The sequence below is a fragment of the Arvicola amphibius genome, chromosome 10, assembly GCF_903992535.2.
Source record: "Arvicola amphibius chromosome 10, mArvAmp1.2, whole genome shotgun sequence".
NCBI lineage: Eukaryota > Metazoa > Chordata > Mammalia > Rodentia > Cricetidae > Arvicola > Arvicola amphibius.
In genome coordinates this window covers 121,952,756-121,972,278 of record NC_052056.1, presented here as the reverse complement: position 1 = coordinate 121,972,278, position 19,523 = coordinate 121,952,756, and the positions used below count along the sequence as shown (strand labels likewise).

At 50.2% G+C, this 19,523-nt stretch overlaps 1 protein-coding gene across 1 annotated transcript in view; it reads left to right on the top strand.

The window, feature by feature from the left end:
• Wscd2 (WSC domain containing 2) overlaps positions 1–15,143 on the top strand; it is a 42,853-nt gene extending 27,710 nt beyond the window's left edge. The window contains exons 6-8 of the mRNA XM_038346610.1: positions 445–609; positions 4,858–5,058; positions 14,791–15,143. Of these exons, the coding sequence (XP_038202538.1) occupies positions 445–609; positions 4,858–5,058; positions 14,791–15,143 (719 nt within the window). The remainder of the gene's footprint in view (positions 1–444; positions 610–4,857; positions 5,059–14,790) is intronic.
• Positions 15,144–19,523: the final 4,380 nt, after the last annotated feature.

The window sequence follows — 19,523 nt, the reverse complement described above, 5'->3', positions numbered from 1 at the left end:
CGAACTCACAGAGATCCGCCTGCCTCTGCCTCCCGAGTGCTGGGATTAAAGGCGTGCGCCACCACCGCCCGGCTATTGGGATTTCTTTTAAGTCCCATTTCCATAGAAGGAGAGGCACCTTTTAAGTGTGGTGGCCCATGATCACTTGATGACCCTTGACCCTCTAAGCACAAAAGAGACCAGAGAACCTTCTGGCTAGGTAAGGACTGCAGTGGGTGGGCTGGGTCCCCGTGGGCAGGGCTCTCAGTCCCACCAAGTTGAAGGTAAAGTTGCACCTCGGCAGGGATTCACCGGGAGAGACTTTCTAGCTGTGGGGATGGCTGAGAATGGCGAGGAGGCTTGTCCTCCTGTCGGACACAGCACATAGGGTGTCCCTCCTCTTCCGTGTATGACCATGTCTCCCGGGCGTACTGTGCCGACCCCTGTCCGTCTGTCCCCCTGCAGACAATCGGTGCATGGACAGAAGGTTCCTCCCAGCCAAGTCTAAGAAGCTCATTGCACTCGCCAGCTTCCCGGGCGCCGGCAACACTTGGGCCCGCCATCTCATTGAGCTGGCCACCGGCTTCTACACCGGCAGTTACTACTTCGATGGCTCTCTGTACAACAAAGGTGAGGGGGGGTGGAAGGTGAGGGGGCATCCTGCACCTCTCAGCATGCCAGGGCTTGTCCATCAAGGCCCACTGTGTGCTCCTGCGGTCCTCCCTTTTATGTCTGACGCACACATGCTGTGTGTCCTGAGCCTGCTGACTAGTTAGCATCTATTAAGTACCTATGATGGGCTGGTTAACTTTTCCTCCACTTAGGTTGCCACGACCATTTCTTAAGCACCTGCTGCGGAGCTAACCACAGATACTCACTAACCGACAGCTCTGTGCTATCAACAGAGGTATAATAACTGTGTTTACATCACGGCACTCAATGAGCACCAACTGTTTGCCAGGCATCTCACCCACAGTATTTGCTGGATGCCATGCTTTGTTTTGATGTTGTTCGCTGTGTTTTCCTGAGCACCATTGTATTAGAAATGGGCTTCCCTTGTGTGGTTTTCCAGATGCATTTAGGGAGCACCAGCTGTGGGCAGGAATCTCAGGGGAGTTCAGCCATCCCTGGATACCATGTAACCTGACTCCAGACATGAAAGCTGAGGCTGACAAAGAGGGAAATAACTGGCCCCAAAGTCACTGTTTTTTCAATGGCTGATTAGAGGATGTGCCCAGCTGTTTCCTGATTTCATTCTCATGTCCTTGTCACTCTTGGGCTTCTCACTGGGGGACTAGAAATCATGGGTGGCACTGGACACGAAAGGCCAGCCCTAGGTTGCGGCTTTGTGTCTGTGTTTTAGTGGAGAAACACTTTCTGGCTGCGTGGCCTTGGCACACTGCTGCACCTCTCTGGTCCTGTGATCATGCACCTACTACAGCTAACAATTTGTGTGCCTCGTGAGGGTGATGTAAAAGTGAACACGTTCATGCATGTAACATGCCCGGCACATGGGAAATAAGCTCTGCTCTTATGGCTTGGGTGCCAGGCATGGCTAAGGAAAGCTAGGCAGCACCATCTCCCAGGATGAGAAGCAGAGAGTGAAGAGGTGAGGAGGGTGGGGTGGAAGGTTGGAGCCAACAGGGAGTGCTGGAGGGCTCAGCTGACTCTGATAAACACTGTCCAAAGCCGGCACAGAGAGGACCGGGTTTATTTCATCTTCTAACCCCAGGTCATATGGTCTGCCAGTGCGGGAAGTCAGGACAGGAGCTCAGGCAGGGCAGGATCCTGGAGACAGGAGCCGATGCAGAGGCCATGGAGGGTGCTGCTTACTGGCTTGCTCCTCATGGCTTGCTCAGCCTGTTTCCTTATAGAACCCACAGTGGGCTGGGCCTTCTCACATAAAGTATTAATCAAGACAATGTCCCACAGTCCAATCTGATGAAGGGAATTCCTGAGCTGGGGTTCCCTGTCCATAAATGTCTCGAAGTTGTGTTTTTGACAAACACTAAGGTCTGTACCTTTGGATCCCTGTTCTCTGTATTTGGTTTGGTGACTGCCAGGATTTGAACTCAGACCCTCAGCAGAACCTGTGCTGTGTTGTCTTTATGTGCTGGTGGATGGGGACAGGTCAGACAGTCTCAGGTAGGCTCATCCTAACTGTTCTTGTTACACAGGCTCCACCCTCAGAGAAGGGTGTCTGTAGGACCATTGAGGTCAGAGATCTAACGTGGTTTCATCTCCTGTGTCAAGTTAAGTGAACCCCACTTTGCTAAGGCACGTTAAGATGGATTCTGAGGTTCTGTTTTCCCTCAGAGGTTTGAGGAGGGAAGGGAAGCAGCTGCCTAGACACCCAGTACTGTTCCGCCACCAACTCCCTCCTGGCATCAGAGAGCGAAGGGTCCATCAGTCTGAAAGTTGACAGCACTTTGTAAACAGGTCCTGGTCTCAGAGCCTCACACTCCTGAGTCTTGGGCTCTTCATTTGGAACATGGGGAGTTGGCATCAGAGATTTTCTGGTCATGTTCTTACATGACCAGATAGTGCCAGGAGGGGACCTTGGGGACACTGATGCAAGGCACACACAATCGATAATATTGGTAGTGCAAAATGAGATAAAGAGACAAGAGAAAACATTGTGCGTGTGCGTGTGTGCGTGCGTGCGTGCGTGTGTGTGTGTGTGTGTGTGTGTGTGTGTGTGTGTTCGCGCGCGCGTGCACGTGCATACATGTAGGGATTTTTTTTCCTGCAGCTCTGATCCCTTGTCTTGGAATAATTTCCTGGTGGCTCCTCAGAGCCTGAGGGTCACATGCTCCCCAAATAAATAGATTCCTGTGTTGACTCTGAAAAGTAATATTTAAATATGCCACATTTGTGTAATAGTGGTTCCAGGTCCTGTAGAAAAGAGGGGTGCGGAAGGGGGGCCTCTGCTGGTGGAGTTCAGCAATTCCCTGTGACTCTGTCAATTGGGCAGCATTCCTCAGGAACGCCTTGTTCCACCCAACCCCACCCCACCCACAGGCCGGCTCCCCACGGGACTCTTAAGTATTTCTAGATGATCGTGGCCCATCTTGCTTGTGTTTTGTTTGTCTGTGTTTATTTTTAATCTCCACAAATATCAAGCTCAGTTGATGCCATCATGGCATCAAAGAGACAGCATCTCAGGTCTCCCATGACAGGGAGGTGACTTTCCATACTGTCCCCGTTGATGACATCATGATGCCTTGTATAGGGAATTAGGAAGTTTCCCTTCTATTTTGTTGGGTTTGGTTTCTGGAGATGGGGTCCACACTGTAACCAGGACGGCTTTGTGGCATCTTGTGCAATGCCAGTCCATCAGCTTCAGCTCCTGAGCATGGGGATTGCCGCTACACCTGGAACTGATGCCATGTTTCTGAGAACATTTTCTCCTCCGACAGCCTGAGGGGTTCTTGTATGCCACCTGCACCTGCCCATTGCTGGGCCTGTAATAAAATGGATTTCAGTGAAGACAGGATGAAGCCACAGGTGGGAAGCCACAGAATGAAATACAGGTGGGCTGTACAGCATCCCACCAACGGGATGTGTGGCATGGCAGTTAGCCAGGGTGTGTGTGGTGAACTTCCCGTACTCTCTCCCAAGCCTCATCCTCGGTGCCCTCAGGATACTGTGCCACGGAGAACCCCAAAAACTGTTTATCTTGTCACAGGTATGAGCCAGCCCAAATTTGCAAGCCTGGTCTAATCCCAGGACTCAGCCCAAGCAGCCCAAGGGTGCAGCATGACTTGGGAAAGGGCAGCTCATTCCTGTTTCTTCTGCCCAGAGGCCTTAGGAGGGCGGCCACAACTCTCTGGACCCCTAGAACAGGATCAGGTGACATGCCAGACCTTACCTCTATCACCTTAAAAGCTGTATGTAAGCTTTTACACGTAGGCTGAGCAGGAAGACACCGTACCCCCACAGCCTGCTAGGTCCCGGGACCTCTTAGCCCAGGACTTTCTGTGGCTTCTCTTAGTTTCTGTGGCAGAAAACCAAACAAAAACAGTGTAAAGGAGGATCTGTTTGGGCTTGTTCAGTCCATCATTACAGGGAAGGGGGATAGGGAGCAGCTCAGTCCCCAGGACAGAGTTCTTGGCCACAGCTATGTCACTGGAGGGTTAGAAGGGCCACCTCCGGCGGCCTCCTTAACTCCTTTAACCAGAGTCCTGCTGTGTGCTCGCCAGTTTCTCACAAAGGCTGTGTGAAGAAGATGCAGATGGAGAAACTGAGGTCCAGAGACTGTGACATAGTGTCAGGGTCACTCGCTGTCTTAGAAATAGCATGAAGGCCACACTTGACCTTTAAGATGTCCCTAATGCCTCAGCTCAGAGCGTGAGAGTCCTGAAGGGTAAGGACACAGGCTTGGGAGCCTGGGTTTGGTGCCTCTGAGTGCACCATGACTCCCACGGCCCTCTCTAGCTCCGTTCTCCGCCATCTTACGGTGTTCCCTCTCACTCACCCCAGGTCTTTGGTGCCTGTGGTTCCTATCCTTTCTTGTCTTGGGCTAGCCGGTTCCTCCCAGAAGGCTGGGGCCATGTCTGTACCTCAGAGGGTGAATGTGTAGCCCGGGACCAAAACAGAACCACCCAGCTTGATCCCTCCCAGGCCTGCTCCTGTCCTGCTGCACTGACTGACAACGGCTGTGACTTTCAGTTCCTGCAGCTTGGGTTAACAGACGCCATAAGGCTCTGCTCGGCTTCTGTCATGATATTCAGTACTGTGGGTGCTCAGAATACACACAGGAAGGAATCCATGAGTCAGGAGAGTGAGGAATACTGAGAGGGGGTGTGGAAGGAGTGGTATGTGCTTCCTGCCTCCCCTCTTACCAGCTTCTGACTTCTTGCCTGGGGTTGGGGACAGGGTTCAAAGGTGAGCGAGACCACTGGCGTAGTGGGAGGACCATTTGCATCAAGACCCATGAGAGTGGCCAGAAGGAGATTGAAGCCTTCGATGCAGCTATTCTGCTCATCCGAAACCCCTACAAGGCCCTCATGGCCGAGTTCAACCGCAAGTATGGAGGCCACATAGGATTTGCTGCCCATGCCCACTGGAAAGGCAAAGGTACAGGAGAGAGGGTCTGGGGCAGTGTGGGGTGCAGGGTGGCCACCATGGGGTGACAGGAGGGTCTGGGGCGGTGTAGGGTACAGGGTGGCCACCATGGCGTGACAAGCCAGGCCTGGCGCGGTGTGGAGTGCAGGGTGGCCACCATGGGGTGACAGGAGGGTCTGGGGCGGTGTGGGTGCAGGGTGGCCACCATGGGGTGACAGGAGGGTCTGGGGCAGTGTGGGGTACAGGGTGGCCACCATGGCGTGACAAGCCAGGCCTGGGGCAGTGTGGGGTACAGGGTGGCCAGCATGGGGTGACAGGAGCGAGGGCCCCAGGTGTTGTGGGGTGCAGGGTGGCCAGCAGGAAACTCTTCAGAGGAATACGGAGCTTGTGCAGAGCAGCACGGGTGGCCAAGGCTCCACAGGGCCACACCCAAAGCACCAGCTTTATAGGCCAGGAGCTAAGGATTCAGACTTTGCAGTGGGACTCTCTTGTGAGGGGACTCCTAGCCCTTACACTTTCTTGAATAGCTCTAATTTTCTGGACTTAGGGAGATGGGAAAATAGTGGGGTGTAAGGATCTGGAAGGTGTCCTTTCTCTACTCACCAGCTATGGTTCTCATCACGGTGGCAGAGACACCGCTGGTGCAATCCAGATGGCACTGATGGCCACAAGTCTGTGGGTCCTTCCCTGGGTACCACATGGCCTGTGCCCAGCCCCTCCCTGCGTGGCCGTTAGACCCTACAGCTGCGTGAAGCCACCCAGCAGCTCCAACCCACAAGGTTCAGAGGGCTTGGAGGCTTGTTAGTGTCATCCCACTGGGCAGTGAGCAGGCCTAAGGTGAAGTGGGTTTGACAGTTCTTCCCCACTGTGTGAGAGGCCTGTGCCAGCAAGCAGGCCGAGGTTGGAACACAGACCAAGCATCTGCCCTGAGGACCCTGGTTCTCTCTTTATTATAAAGTGAGAAAAGTGAGGCCCAGAGAGGTAGAGACCACTAAGGTCACTGGAATGCCCAATGGCCAAGCTATCCAGCTCTCCTCTTCCTGGGCCTCCTGGGATCTGAGAGAAGAGGGGTGTTAGGGAGTGTGGCCCCTAACTCATCGATGAGCCACCCTGTGGTTCCTGTAGCAGCGTAAACGGAGATTGCTTAGCACCCCGGGTGCTGCTGAGCTGGCATTCCAACCCAGGCATTGATTCACACACACGCACACGCACACGTACGTGCGCACGTACACACGCCAGCCTCCACGTCCAGAGACATTTACTCCCCCAGAAGCCACCTCATCTGCTCTGTTTCCTTTTTTGGACTCCTGGGCCCTTTAGGTCAGTGCTGAGTCAGGGCTGAACCAACAGATGGTACCTGGGGGATTGGTTCAGACTCACCTCCTACTGGGGACAGACTAGTTCCATTAACTCCTCAGGTCAAGAGCTTTGGCAGAGAACTCCCCCCAGGGAGCAGAGCCCCCACACTCCACCCCACCCACCTACCCAGTTCTCTTCTTTGACACCCTATGTACCAGGACAACGGGGGGGGGGGACTCATTAGCAAGGCCGGTTACCAGGCTCCACCCCAGAGCTGCCCACCCAAAAGTGCTGCATTTTTACCAGCCTCTGGGGGCCTTCCTGATACGCACGCACGCCAACTTAAGTGCCACTGCCTTAAACCCTTCCTGCTCAAGGGTGGCCGGGACCAGTGGCACCAGTACACCTAGGATACTTCAGAGTCTGTGTCCACGCAGATTTCTCAGGGGCTCCAGTGTTCTCACAAGCTTTAAGAAATGCTTTGGGACACCCTTGCTGTAAGGTGGGAGGGTTATCTGGGAGGGGAGGCCCCATAGCTGCTGGGTGCATCCAATCACCGTAGCTCTGCCCTCTCCTAATTAGATGGAGATAAGCCTCCCCACCCCCAAACTTTGGTTCCATAACGTTAATTTTACAACCCCTCTGGAGCAGGACCAAGGCAAAATTTTATGTGATATGATTACACAAGGTGAATTGTCCTGGATCTGTTTAATGAAACAGATCCTGTGTTTAACGATTCCGTGGGGGACTGGCACGGAGGAGCCATTCATCAGGGCTTGCTCTCTCCTGACAACAGAAGATGAAGCAGGAGACCTCTGCGCAGTGTGCAGCCAGGCACATCTGTGTGGTCTTGGCTCCCCGGGGTGCCTTTGTTTCCGGATTTGTGGGTGCTAATCAGTTACCAGGAGCCCTGAGCTAGGGAGGGCTTTTGTTTCCATTTCTATTCTTCTTTGCAGAGGAGTCATTTGGGGGCTTTGAGAGGTGAGGGGTTGGAGAGTGTAGGCAAACATCTGATGGAAGAGCTCAGAACAGCTTAGGGTGCTGCTAAGCCTTGGGAGGGAAAGTTGGGCCAGCAGGATAGGGCACGTGGGGTGTCTCAGGAAAAGCTGGCATCAGCAAGGATGGTCATAGATAGCATTTACAACTGGTACCTCATCGGAATCTTTGCAAAGTTTATTAGCCTGAGAGGTTAGGGATGCCACTCAAGGAGAGAGCAAGCAGCGCTTCCAAGGTCACCCAGTGTGGATGGAGAAGAGCAGGATTCCCAGCCCAGCCACCTGGCTGGAAAGTCATCTGTGGACAGCTGTGTCTTAGCCAGCAGCCAGAGGTGAAGGACGGACACAACCGGTAGACAGAGAGGCAACTTCCTCGGGCTAGTGCAGGTGGTGGGATGAAGACACTCGGGTAAATGTCTTCAAGATGGTCACACGGAGCCACACCTGAAGTCTAGACCTGTGGGGCACTAGATGACAAAGGCCAGCCTCACCCGGGTTTCTCCTGTAGTAGCTGTCTTGAGTCACTAAGGACGCTGGGAGGTGACTCCACAGTGGGAAAGAGGCTGACTAAGGGAAGGAGCCCCCATACGTACTTAAAGTTTCCCAATCATCCAGATACATCTGGTCCTAGCCCATTATAACAGTACGGGCCCAATTAGTCAGCTGCCTTGTGAATAATCTATTTTAAGAATAAAAAAATAACCGGTCGCCAGCATAAATATTTCCCAAGTAGCCGTGGGGTTCCAGGAGGGGACCGGAAGAGAGACATCTCAGGACAGCTTTCATCAAGAAAGGCAGCCTTTTATCACGGAGCAATTTAGCAGTTGGAATTTCAATTTAGTTCAGCAGCGGTTACCCCCAGCTCCTGCTGGGTACCAGGCTGTGGGAGGAAGCGGGGACTAGGCTGCTGATGTCTGGAGAGGATCTGGGCCAGAGTGAGGCGGGCTGGACTGGATGGTATCTCCCTGCTGCGTGACCTTGACCAAGTCACTTCACTTGTCTGAGTCTTAGCCTCCTTCCTGGAGACAGGTGCACTACAGTCTATTCCTTTCAGAATATCTAGGAGGATGTCAAGGTCCCCCACCTAGCTTGAGAGACTCCCTGGTCTGTCGTGCACTGCCCCCTATGGAGGGGGTGCTGCGCTATCAACTATTGAGACTTCAGTGCCTCCTTGGGGTTTTCCAGCTGAGTTGGGGCTGATGCTGATCCCAGCATCCCAGTGCCCACCTTGGTCAGTCTCCCGACTTCCCTCCCACCTGAGCCTCAGCATCTCTTCTTGAGATTTGCTTGCTCTACAACTACCAAGGAGTGCTCCGTGTAACCTGCCTTCAGTGCTCCGTGTAACCTGCTTTCAGTGCTCCGTGTAACCTGCCTTCAGTGCTCCATGTAACCTGCCTGCAGTGCTCCGTGTAACCTGCCTCTCAAATCAGGCCACCCCAAAGGCGCCCTCCCATGACTTTCTATCCCATGGAAAGATGGCCAATGAGCCCCCCAAAGAGACAGTTCGTGACAGCTTAAATAAAGAGTAGAGAGACCACACAATCAAGATTAACGATCCTGTTTAAACCATCTCCATGGGCTCAGTGGGCGGTGGAGACAGATGCGTAAGCAGGGTGACCACACAGTAATGACTCACTGTGTGGTCAGGAGGAAGAATTGGGTCTGCAGAGCTCAAAGGAGGCCTGAACCCTGGGATCCAGCAGGGTGACTTCTTGAGCCACAGCAAGGACGATAGTAACCGTGCTTATTGAACAGCTGCAGGGCTAGGTCAGGGTGCTGACAGTCTGTCCCCACCTCCACCCCGCACCTCCTCAGCCATCCCCCACCACCCTGGGCTCTGGCCACTCCCTGTACACTACAGCCCACCATTCCCTGTGAGCATGCTGTCATTGCTTTATGGTAGCAAAAGGCCCACACTCTACAGCCAGGTCTCCTAAGTCCTGCTCTGCGGCTCATTCTGAGTGACCTTGGCTAACCCACTCTCTGCCTCAGTTTCCTCTTCTGTTAAATGATGACCACGGTAACACAGACCTGTGAGAACTGAGTAGAGCTAACTCCTGCCTATGTCAACATAGTGAGAACACAAATGCCACCCAGCAATGCACCTTTATAATTATTATATCAGTGGGAATTATAGCCCTATGGTATGACGACATTTACATAAATCTTATGTAATATAAATCTATTTTATAAAGCCAGGTATGGTGGCACACACCTTTAACCCTAACACTCAGGAGGCAGAGGCAGGTGGATCTCTGAGCTCAAGGCCAGCCTGGTCTACAGAGCGAGTTCCATACAAAGAAACCCTGTCTCAAAAAACAAAACAAAATCTATTTTGTATAACTGTTATATAATTTGCAGAGTATAATCTCCAGGCGTGAGTCAGAAGGACCTGGACACAGAATGGAGTCTTTGCTATGTTGTCTTTTTCCTTTCAGTTGATGAAACTGGTTGTCTTTACCCTTTGAGGAAGAGTCTGTGACTAACGTTGAATTTAGTTACCCTACTTAAAAAACTTATAATACTCCGTGTTGCTTATTAGTTAGTAGACCACACTGTATAAACAGATTTAAATATTTGTCCTTTTAAAAGTTTTACAAACATTATTGCATTTAGTAAGCATATTCTAGATAGGTATAAGTCTATAAACAGATTTCTTTTTAATGATGAAAGCAATGACTAACTATTCAAAACACAAAAGCTTTGTTCAGTGGGAAAACATTTAATCACAGGTTTTAAATGTCCATTTAAGTCAAAGGCTAAACAAAGGATTGTGTTGTTTTAAGTGGGTTTTTTTGGGGGAGGAGGGATAAACATTACTAAAAACAATAATTAAAGTATTGTGAAGTGTTGTAGAGAATTAAGCATCAGAGCATCAGTTTTATCTCAGGGTACTGATTGACCTCTGAGTTTTATAACTTCAGTGTTACTTTAGCCTCATTGTAACCATAACCATTTCAAATAATCCTTTTGCAGCATACCTTGATCTTATTATTATTGTTATTACAAAATTTAGAAAAGAATTTTTCCTTTGGTTTTTTGAGGCATAGTTTCTCTATGAGGTCTTGGCTGTCCTGGAACTCACTCTGTAGACCAGGCTGACCTCGAACTCGGAGATCTGTCTTTCTCTGCCTCCCGAGTGCTGGGATTAAAGGTGTGCGCCACCACACCTATCTTAGAAAAAATTTAATGAGGTAATTTTGAAAGTAAGTTCAGGGGGCTGTAATATAAAACAAAATATGGTATATTAAATGTTCAGTAGTCATTAATACAGGTAAAGTATATTAGCTTTTGTTTACTTAAGCAAATTTAAATTAAGTATCTGTTAAAGAGTTAAGTTGCTATAGCAGGTACTTTGAAGTGTTTTGCTTTTATGTGTGTGAGGTTTCTGTTGTCATTGCTGGAAAAAGCCTTTCCTTTTTTTATTCACCAAAAGTATAAGGCGTAAAGACTGGGACAGAGCGCAGCATTCATAATTTTATTTTTATTTTTAATTAGAAACAGAGCTGAATAATTCTGTTACATTTTGAACTATGGTGTAACTCATTAAGATGATCTCTAAACGCTAAGATGTCTATGCAAACCTCAAAGTAAGTTTTTAAAATGACAATTCAAAAAATACAGATGTAGGGTTTTCCCTTCCATTGGCCTTGCCAAGGTGCGCATCCTGAAACTCTACTCATCCACTCGTTTGTTTTTAAAGAGGCAGCGCTGCTCAAAAATACCCTTGAAATGTTGGTGCGCATACAAACACTCACATGTAAAGGAGACCTACCGAAAGCACGGGTGTGAGTTAGCCTGTTAGTCTATGGGCCAGAGTTTAGTGTGTCAAGGGTGGCAGTTGTTCACTGAGAAAAACATACCCTAGAGTAGGAGCATCATATAGTTACTTTACACCCTCAAGGGATAAGGTCCATGTTGTAAACCAGACTGGGTTAAGGATCAGGAGATCACATCTTCATCAGAATTGTATCTTGTTCTTAAAAGGAGATTTAATTTTTTTTTAATCTAAAAACTCACACACACCCCCCCCCAAAAAAAAGATTTGGGACCCCATTAAAAGAGCCAAATGAAAAGGGGAGTGGTCAAAAAGGAGATTTAGTCAGGTGATCAACACTGGGAAGGGAGAGAATAAGATCCATCAAACCTGCAAGTTTGTCTCTGGGGACCTGGAGTGAGGTCAGAGTATAGAGGGCCGAGGTTGTGCAAGACTAATCAGTCCTGGTCGAGGTGGTGCCGTCATCAGGCTTCAGTCTCTCTGAGGGAGTTGAAAAGTTGCTAGAACTGTTTAAAATCAGGGAGACAAGGTCCCCCCTCCAGCTGGTGCCCTTCCCTCTCCCAACATGAGATTCCTGGGGGAACTCCTATGTCCTGAGGTTCCATGGCTTCAACAGTGACAGTCAACTGAGACATATGTGTCTCTTGAGAGCGATTTCTGACAGACTGGCTACTCCAGGGATCATTTCTTATGATGAAGTTCCCCTGAAAAAGCCACGTGGTCATGTGACCCAGGAACAGAATGATGGGTCTGGGAAATGCCTACCGCTGGTGTCGGTGGCACTTAAAATTTTAGAGAGTCTCTTGTTAGATAAGAGGGACACAGACCCCCATGTTTAGGAGGATTAACAGGTCAAGATAGCAAACAGGGAAACACCCCAAGATGCTTGAAGATAGGTTTCAGGATAAGTCCCCAGGAATGCTGGAGAGGGGACACAGGCAGATTCATTTGATTATCTTTAATAGGCTGAGGTGTTCCCTTAAGCTCAGTCCAAGCTGAGATTTGGAGTTTTAAGGCCAAAAGGACTTTTAGAACTGGCTAAGACACTTTGATGTAAGCATGAGAGTTAAAGGGAAAGAAGCTGCTCAAAGAGAAGGTAAGGTAGGAGGCCACGATGAGCAGACCAGAGAAAAGGGAGGGGAAAAGGGAGGAAGAGGGAAAAGAGGCTAGGAGGCTACAAAGAGCAGACCAAATAGAAGGGGAGAGGTGGGGGAAGAGGGAGGAGAGGAGAGCTACCTCAGAATTGACCTTTGGCATAAACCTCCCAAAAGTTTTCATTAATTTTTTTATTTTAACATCTACTTTAACTCCTCTGGCTTAAGAGCTCTTTGTTATGAATTGCCTATTTGATCAGTTTGGGGAGATCCTTTTACATTCCAGTTAAAGCCGGCTGCCTATTTGTGATTTTTGCCTAGGACTTCGCTTTTATTGCCTCCTACTTTGGAGGTAACTGTCTGGGTTATCTTTAGTGTGTTTTTTTCCAAACACTTGCAAGTTAGTCAGCAATTATCAGTCTTAGAGCTGCTAGAGAGGCAGATGGTCATTTACCTTCAGGCAGTCCCTCCTCTTTGGAAACCTCATTGCCGCCTTTATATATATTTTTTTCTCTTTCTCTTTTCTATTCTGAAAAGTTACCCATCTGTACTAGCTAGGGACTATGCGATTTTGGTCAGTTTTCTGTGCTGCTTTTGGCAAAGACTTTCTCAGCTTTTACCCTGAAACCAACTTCTCCTACTGGGTCTTCCTTACATGTTTACATAAGCGTGAGGGCGCTCAAGACACTGGGCGAACAAACCGGGTCTTCCTGGACAGACGGACGGACGAGCCAATGATGTCTTCTGACCCAGAATAGGCACGGTTGTTGAGTTCCCTGCGAGGCCATTGCACACAGAGAGGCATTCCCCCTGATGCCTCAACTCTGTGGCGTGGTTTGGGGTGGGAGTGAACAAGTGCCTCTCCTCTTAGGTGTCCCTATCATAAAACTCCTAAGCTAAAGGTTTGACAAGGTCTCAGGAGAAGTAGCAGGAAAAAAAAAGCAGAATTAAGCATTTGAGGAGCATCAGGAAGCAAAGGTTAAATGTCAGGAAGCAAAGGTTAAGTGATATAAATGAAAGCATTTCAAGGACGAGAAAAACCACAACAAAACAGAAACTAAAATGGCTTCAAAGTCCCAGGAGCAGATGAAATACTGAAGAGAAGCCAAATAGCAGAATCTAAACGCAAGTTTAGAATTCTGAACGCAAGCAAGGAAACCAAACCAAATATTAGAACAAAATGCTTTCTGACAAACAAACAAACAGATAACCTCAAAGCAAATATTCTGAAAGCAGACTAAAGAGATTCCTATCGAAATACTATCTGTTAACCAGCTCAGGATCGACAAATAGACTGTCCACAAAACCAGAGGAAAGAGCTCACCAACGATCCACCTGAGGAGATAACACCAGATGGCCAGGGCTCAAGGGATCCATGCAGGTACCTGGCTTCCATTCAGGCAATTCCTCCATAAAAAGTGAACCATTTTTAGAACCCTGCATGTCACCATATCTGATGACACACAAACTACAGCTCTCATCTTAAAGGAAATATGAAATTGTTTATTCTGGAGTCATTTTGAGTGACCATGGCTCGGAAACACAGAATTAGGTTACCCCAAATTCCATGTTCCAACATGGAAGCAGTTTCATGACGTTTTTGTAGTTTTGCAGGACGGATAAAGCCTGAATCAAGGCAAGTTTAAATGCATTGGTGGGTCTGTCATAGAGGCCGGTACAGCAAGACCTTGCTGTAGACCAAGAGGCTATCTGATGGCGTTCTTAGTTTCTGAATTGCTGGAAACTAGTGATCTGCTAAGTTAATAGTTTCCAAAGGGTTTCTGTCTACTGGTCAGGGGTGTTAATTCTGACACAGGTGGGCAAGGAATGGCTGTTCCAAGCGGCTAGAACTAGTCCGTGGGAAGGTAGTTTGCTCCTACACATTCCACCTCTCCAAGGTGCTGCCGTTCTAATCAATCAGGGTCTGGAGACGCAGCTTCTTTCTAAGAGCTCTGGTTCCTGAGATCAAACCTGGGGCCTCCAGCATTCTAGGCGAGCAAGGGCCTACTCCCCAGCCTTTCCTGTATAATTCTGCATATCATCTCCGTACCTCCACATAGAGGTAGCATTACTTACATGTTGTGGTCTCTTTGTATATAGGGCTGACTGTGCCTGGTTAATGAACCAGGCTCCAGTCAAGTGTGTGTGACCCCAGAGATCACAGGTGGGTGTAGCATGATCAGTAAGAACTCAGAGACAGTATTGGGGTTTAACTTGAAGACCAGAAAAGCAAAGCAGCCAGCCACTGGCTCTTACCTTGACCTCAGTCCAAAAATGGCGATCCTGCCTCCAGGAAACCTCAGAATGAGACTGAGACTGGCAGCTGTCTCCTCCTGCTTTATAATCTCTCTAGTTAGGCACCACTACCACCTGGTTTCTATGGCAAGCTAGTGTGGCTACTGGGATTAAAGGTGTTTGTCACCACCCTGCCTGGTCTGTAAGGCTGGCCAGAATGGCTATTTTACTTTTCTGGTCTTCAGACAGGTTTTATTTATTAAAACACAATTGGAATGCCACCCCAGGTGGGTTCAGATGTCTGGGAGGTGTGTCATCTGCTGACCCCTTGCTGTCTCTGCAGAGTGGCCTGAGTTCGTGAGGAACTATGCCCCATGGTGGGCCACACACACGCTGGACTGGCTCAAGTTTGGCAAGACAGTACTAGTGGTGCACTTCGAGGATCTCAAGCAGGACCTCTTTGCCCAGCTGGGCCGAATGGTCAGCCTGCTGGGCGTGGTGGTCAGGGAAGACCGGTTGCTGTGTGTGGAGAGCCAGAAGGATGGCAACTTCAAGCGCTCCGGGCTCCGCAAGCTGGAGTATGACCCATACACGGCCGAGATGCGCAGGACCATCGCCGCCTACATCAGGATGGTAGACACAGCACTGCGCAGTCGCAACCTCACAGGGGTGCCCGATGCCTACGGCCCAAGATGATGGTAGCCAGGGAGGGACCCAGCAACTCCTGTGGCTCCAAGAGCTGACTTCCCTCTGGCATGAAGACAACCCCAGGCTTCTGCCTGCCTTCAGAGAGGCCCCTCCGAGGCCTGGGGAGGAGACAACCAGGCACCTTCCCCTGACTGCCTGGTTTGGGGAGTCCATGTCCCTGATGTTGGGGAGAAAGGGGAGATGGTTATCATGGAGACGGCAGTGGTTGGGAGGTTCTGAATGTAACAGCTGATGGACAGTTATATGCAGTGACCCTGCAGCTGACTGTGAGGGCCCCTGTCTTTTTCCCCTGAGCAAGCACCGGCTTTCTGATCTCTCTCAGGCCTCCTCTGTGTGACAGACAGATGTCTGGGATGTGTCTCCGTGGCCTTAGAAGTCTGACTTCTGAGGTAGGGAGACCGGTGCTTTGGCACCACCGTGGGAGCTGCCCCCACAAGTGAGATCCAAGCTGGGTACCGTTCCACCAGGACTGAAACTCTGTCCTTTCTGCCCACACTGTGTCTTGGGGTTGGGAGTGACTTTGGGGTTTTTGATCCTTCTTCCAAAGTCCCTTAGGTACCAAACACCAACCCAGCAGTTGGCCATGTGCCATGTACAGAGCCCCAGTGACCCATATTTTCAGGGTGGGATTCAACATGTCTATCTTACACTGCCCTCCTGAGTCCCTTAACCAGGGAGTCCTTTACTACCCAGGAGAGCACAAAAACGCTCCAACTCAGAAGGAGCCACACTCAAAACAGCCCCCTGCCCGCCAAGACATCAGCCTCCCTTCCCTTGCATATAGCCCAACAGGGCCAGTCCCCACTGGGAACTCCTTAGAAATGGGGTAATGGATGGCCCTCCATTTCCACAGCACCACCGTTCTCGACGCTGAGACACCAAACCAAAGGATTTCTGACTTACGTCACTGGTCATGTTTTCAAGCGCATGCATCCAGAATCCTGTTTCCCCCACCTTGGATCCCTGCGGCTTCCCCTGCAGCCCACACCTTCACCATTCCCACTGCACAGACACAAAAGCCATAGTCACGGCCCCCTCGCCCTTCTGTCTGGAGCAGCCCCCCGCAGCTCTGGGGGGGGCAAACGAACACTCGTTCCCAGCTAGCCAAGGAACCCAGGAGAAGGTTCATGAAAAGAGATATATTTTTTTAAGAGGAATATGACCAAGACATTCTGCCCCTTGGATACTGGCCACGCAAAAAAGAAGGACCAGAGACTACCTGATTCCCTTCTCCAGCGCCCTCATGTGGAGGGTGTGGACCACCCCAGGGCTCAGCCAGGGGGCTCTGAATGTATTTTGTATGGTGTTTCTCCCTCCAGGCTAATTTCTAATTTTCTTTTACTGGGTAGTAGGTGACCACATCTCCCCTCCAGTTTGGAGGTCATTCTCTCTGGGTCCAGAACCTGGACCAGTTCCTTGCTAGTGGCCACCTCTGGTCACGAACTTTCTGTTCAAAGATTCCTCAGGTCAATGTGATCATTAAAGAGTTTTGTTGCTAATTCTACCATGTGGCCCTGTTGTAGACGCTGCGCTCTCAGATGAGACATTTCCTTGGGTGTATGTGTGTGAGAGAGAGAATGTCCAGGGAAGGGCTGAGGTGTGAAATTCTCTGGGCTTGTGCACAGATGTGGAAGACGTGTCCTTAAGAGGTCTCTTCTGTATATGTGAGTGACAGGCCCCGTGTGGTTGCTGTACATGTCTCTTCACTAGGGAAGCCAGTGACAACAGAGAGACACAAGGAAGCCTCTCTGACACCGAGAATGCTATGGTCGGCCCGTTCAGTCCCCAGACCTCTACCCTGGCTTCTCACACCAGACTGCAGCTTCTCTGGGAAGGGCTATGACCAGAAACTTTCCCAGCCAGAGGGAGAAAGGGCTTTTAATGTTGCCTTGTTGGCAGGGGGGGAAGCTTCACCCCACCCGAAGTCCCAGCCCCTGACATAGGAGCAAGAGGAAGGACTTGAGTGGTAGAGTCATGGGGGAGGGAATGCTGCTCCTGAAAGCCACGCTGGGTGGGCCTGGGCTGACTCAGATCTCAGTCGTAAACCAACTCTCACCTATCACAGGTAACCCTTGAGCCTGGGTCACCAAAACCTGGACCCTTGAATATGTGTCACCTGGGACGGGACAGGACAAAAACTTCCATCCACATAGACCCTTGAACCTTGGTCACCCAAACCTAAACCCTTGTACCTGGATTGCAGCTAAATCCTGATACAGTTTATATGGTCTTAGACACATACTGGTCCATGATCAGTCTTAGACTAACCATACTCCTTATCCTAACTCCACATTGACTGAGTCCCAAGACTGGTCCTATGCATACTGAACCCTACTCCTGGTTCTTTGACCATTCTGACCAAGTTCTCAGGCTGATCCCTGACCTGCCCCAAACAGATGCAATTGATGTCTCTTGACTGTTCCTTAATGTGTCCTGACTGACTCTGGGTGCTGACTAAGTCAGAGTCTTGGCTTGGGAGGAGTCTTAGCCTTGGTCGTGTGTGCCCTGATGTGATCTTACATCAAGGCTTGACTAGTCCTAGTGGCCAGAAGCAATAAACTGCTTTGAACCTAAGTCTCTCTATGTCCCTGACGCCACTTGTACCCACCCACTCCCAGTGAGGGAAGCCAGGTAGCATCTAGCTGGCCTGGATTCTTGTTTCAGGATCACAAGGAACCTGCTGCATCTGTCTCCCACTCCTCCCTGATGCTCCGGCCACAGCCAGGGGTGAAGCTAGGCTAAAGCACTTGCCAACATCTGCCCGGCCTGTGGCCATTTGCATTCAAATCTTTCTATTTCAGACTTAGGAGGAACTAAAGTAGCTTTTGTGATCATTCACACATACTTCCTAAGCATGTCCTGTCGGTGTGACACACCCTGCACATACTTCCTAAGCATGTATTCTCGGTGTGACACACCCTGAACATACTTCCTAAGCATGTACTGTCGGTGTGACACACCCTGCTCCCTGTTTTACGGTCTGAAAGAGGATTTAAAAGCCTCCATCCCTATAGAGTCCACATCTTACCAGGTACCCAGCAGTCATTTCAAGTAGCATTTGGGGAAGAGGATGGTAAGGTCTCTGGTGACCCCTGTGAGCCACAGACACTTCTGAGCCCCAACACAGAAATTAATTTCAGAGCCAAGGCTCTCATTGTGGAAAGCAACATGAAAAATAGCTATGGGTCCCAGTGGTCCCCAGTACAGGGAGGGCAGGGGGCATCCAAGCTGGATCGTGCTGTCTTCCCACAGTGGCTCCCAGACTCAAGTAGAATAAGGCTGATTATTGGAATCAATTCCAGGTTTTCCCAGGCGCCATGAAAGTGGCCGCATTCAGCGTGGGAGGGAAGAAGAGAGCCAGGGGATGGGCAGGTCCTCCAAAGCTGCCCTGGCTCAGGCTCAGCCCTTCTTCCCCTGCGTCTCTCTCTTGTTTTCTTTCTTCTCATCCCTCCTCCTCCTTACTGTTTTCCTTACAGCCATGGTTTCCCTCTTTGCGGTCTGATTTCCGCCAGCTGCCTAGGGTGCCTCTTTCTTCTCTGCCTGCCCCTGACTGTCTCTGTCCCTCTCACCATTCGCTTGGTCTCTGCATTGTTGTTGCAAGTGTCTCTCCATCTCTACCCCTTGACCTTGGAGCTCTCAACTCCTCTCTCCTTCCTTCCTCCCTCTCTCCCACCCCATCTCCTCATCCTGCAGAGTGGGGGTGGCTCTGTGGGATTCAGGCATCATGAGACAAATGTACCCAGGCTGGTAACCAAGGAAGTGGTTTCCTTAGCAACAGAGTCTGCAGGCTGGGGCTGCACTGCCCTGTCCTTAACTCTGCTAGTACGGTAATAGAATAAAGGAAGAGAGAAGAAGGGAGGAAATGAGTGAGAGAAGGAAAGAGAGAGAACAAATGTCAGGCTGAGTGCCTCAGTGTGATCTCTGCTGTGGTTCCTCCAGGAGGGGACAATGCTCCGGCACCAGCTCATTGTTGGATGCTTTGGGAAGGGTGCGGGCTAAGAGAGACAAAGTGGGAAGTGTTGGGGTGAGCGCCTGAAGGACAGCTAGGAAGAAAAGACAAAAAGGGCAGATGGGGTCTGGAGCTCCCAGGCTCAGCAGCCCCTCACATCAGGGGGATCCTGTGATTGAAGGGAGCATAGAGAGGGGATCAGGTGAGGGTGGGCAAGTTTCCTATGGTTTCCTGTTTCTCTTAGCAGGGATGAGGGAGAGAGAGCATAAAGAAGGATGAAGAAATCTCCCATCCTCCCCCAAGGAGAAACACGGAGGCGGGAACCACCCAGAGTGTGGCCAAGGCACGAGATGCTCAAAGAAGTAGTTCACTCTGGGGCACAGAAGTTGGATACAATGCTTGGGTTGGAACCAGAAACC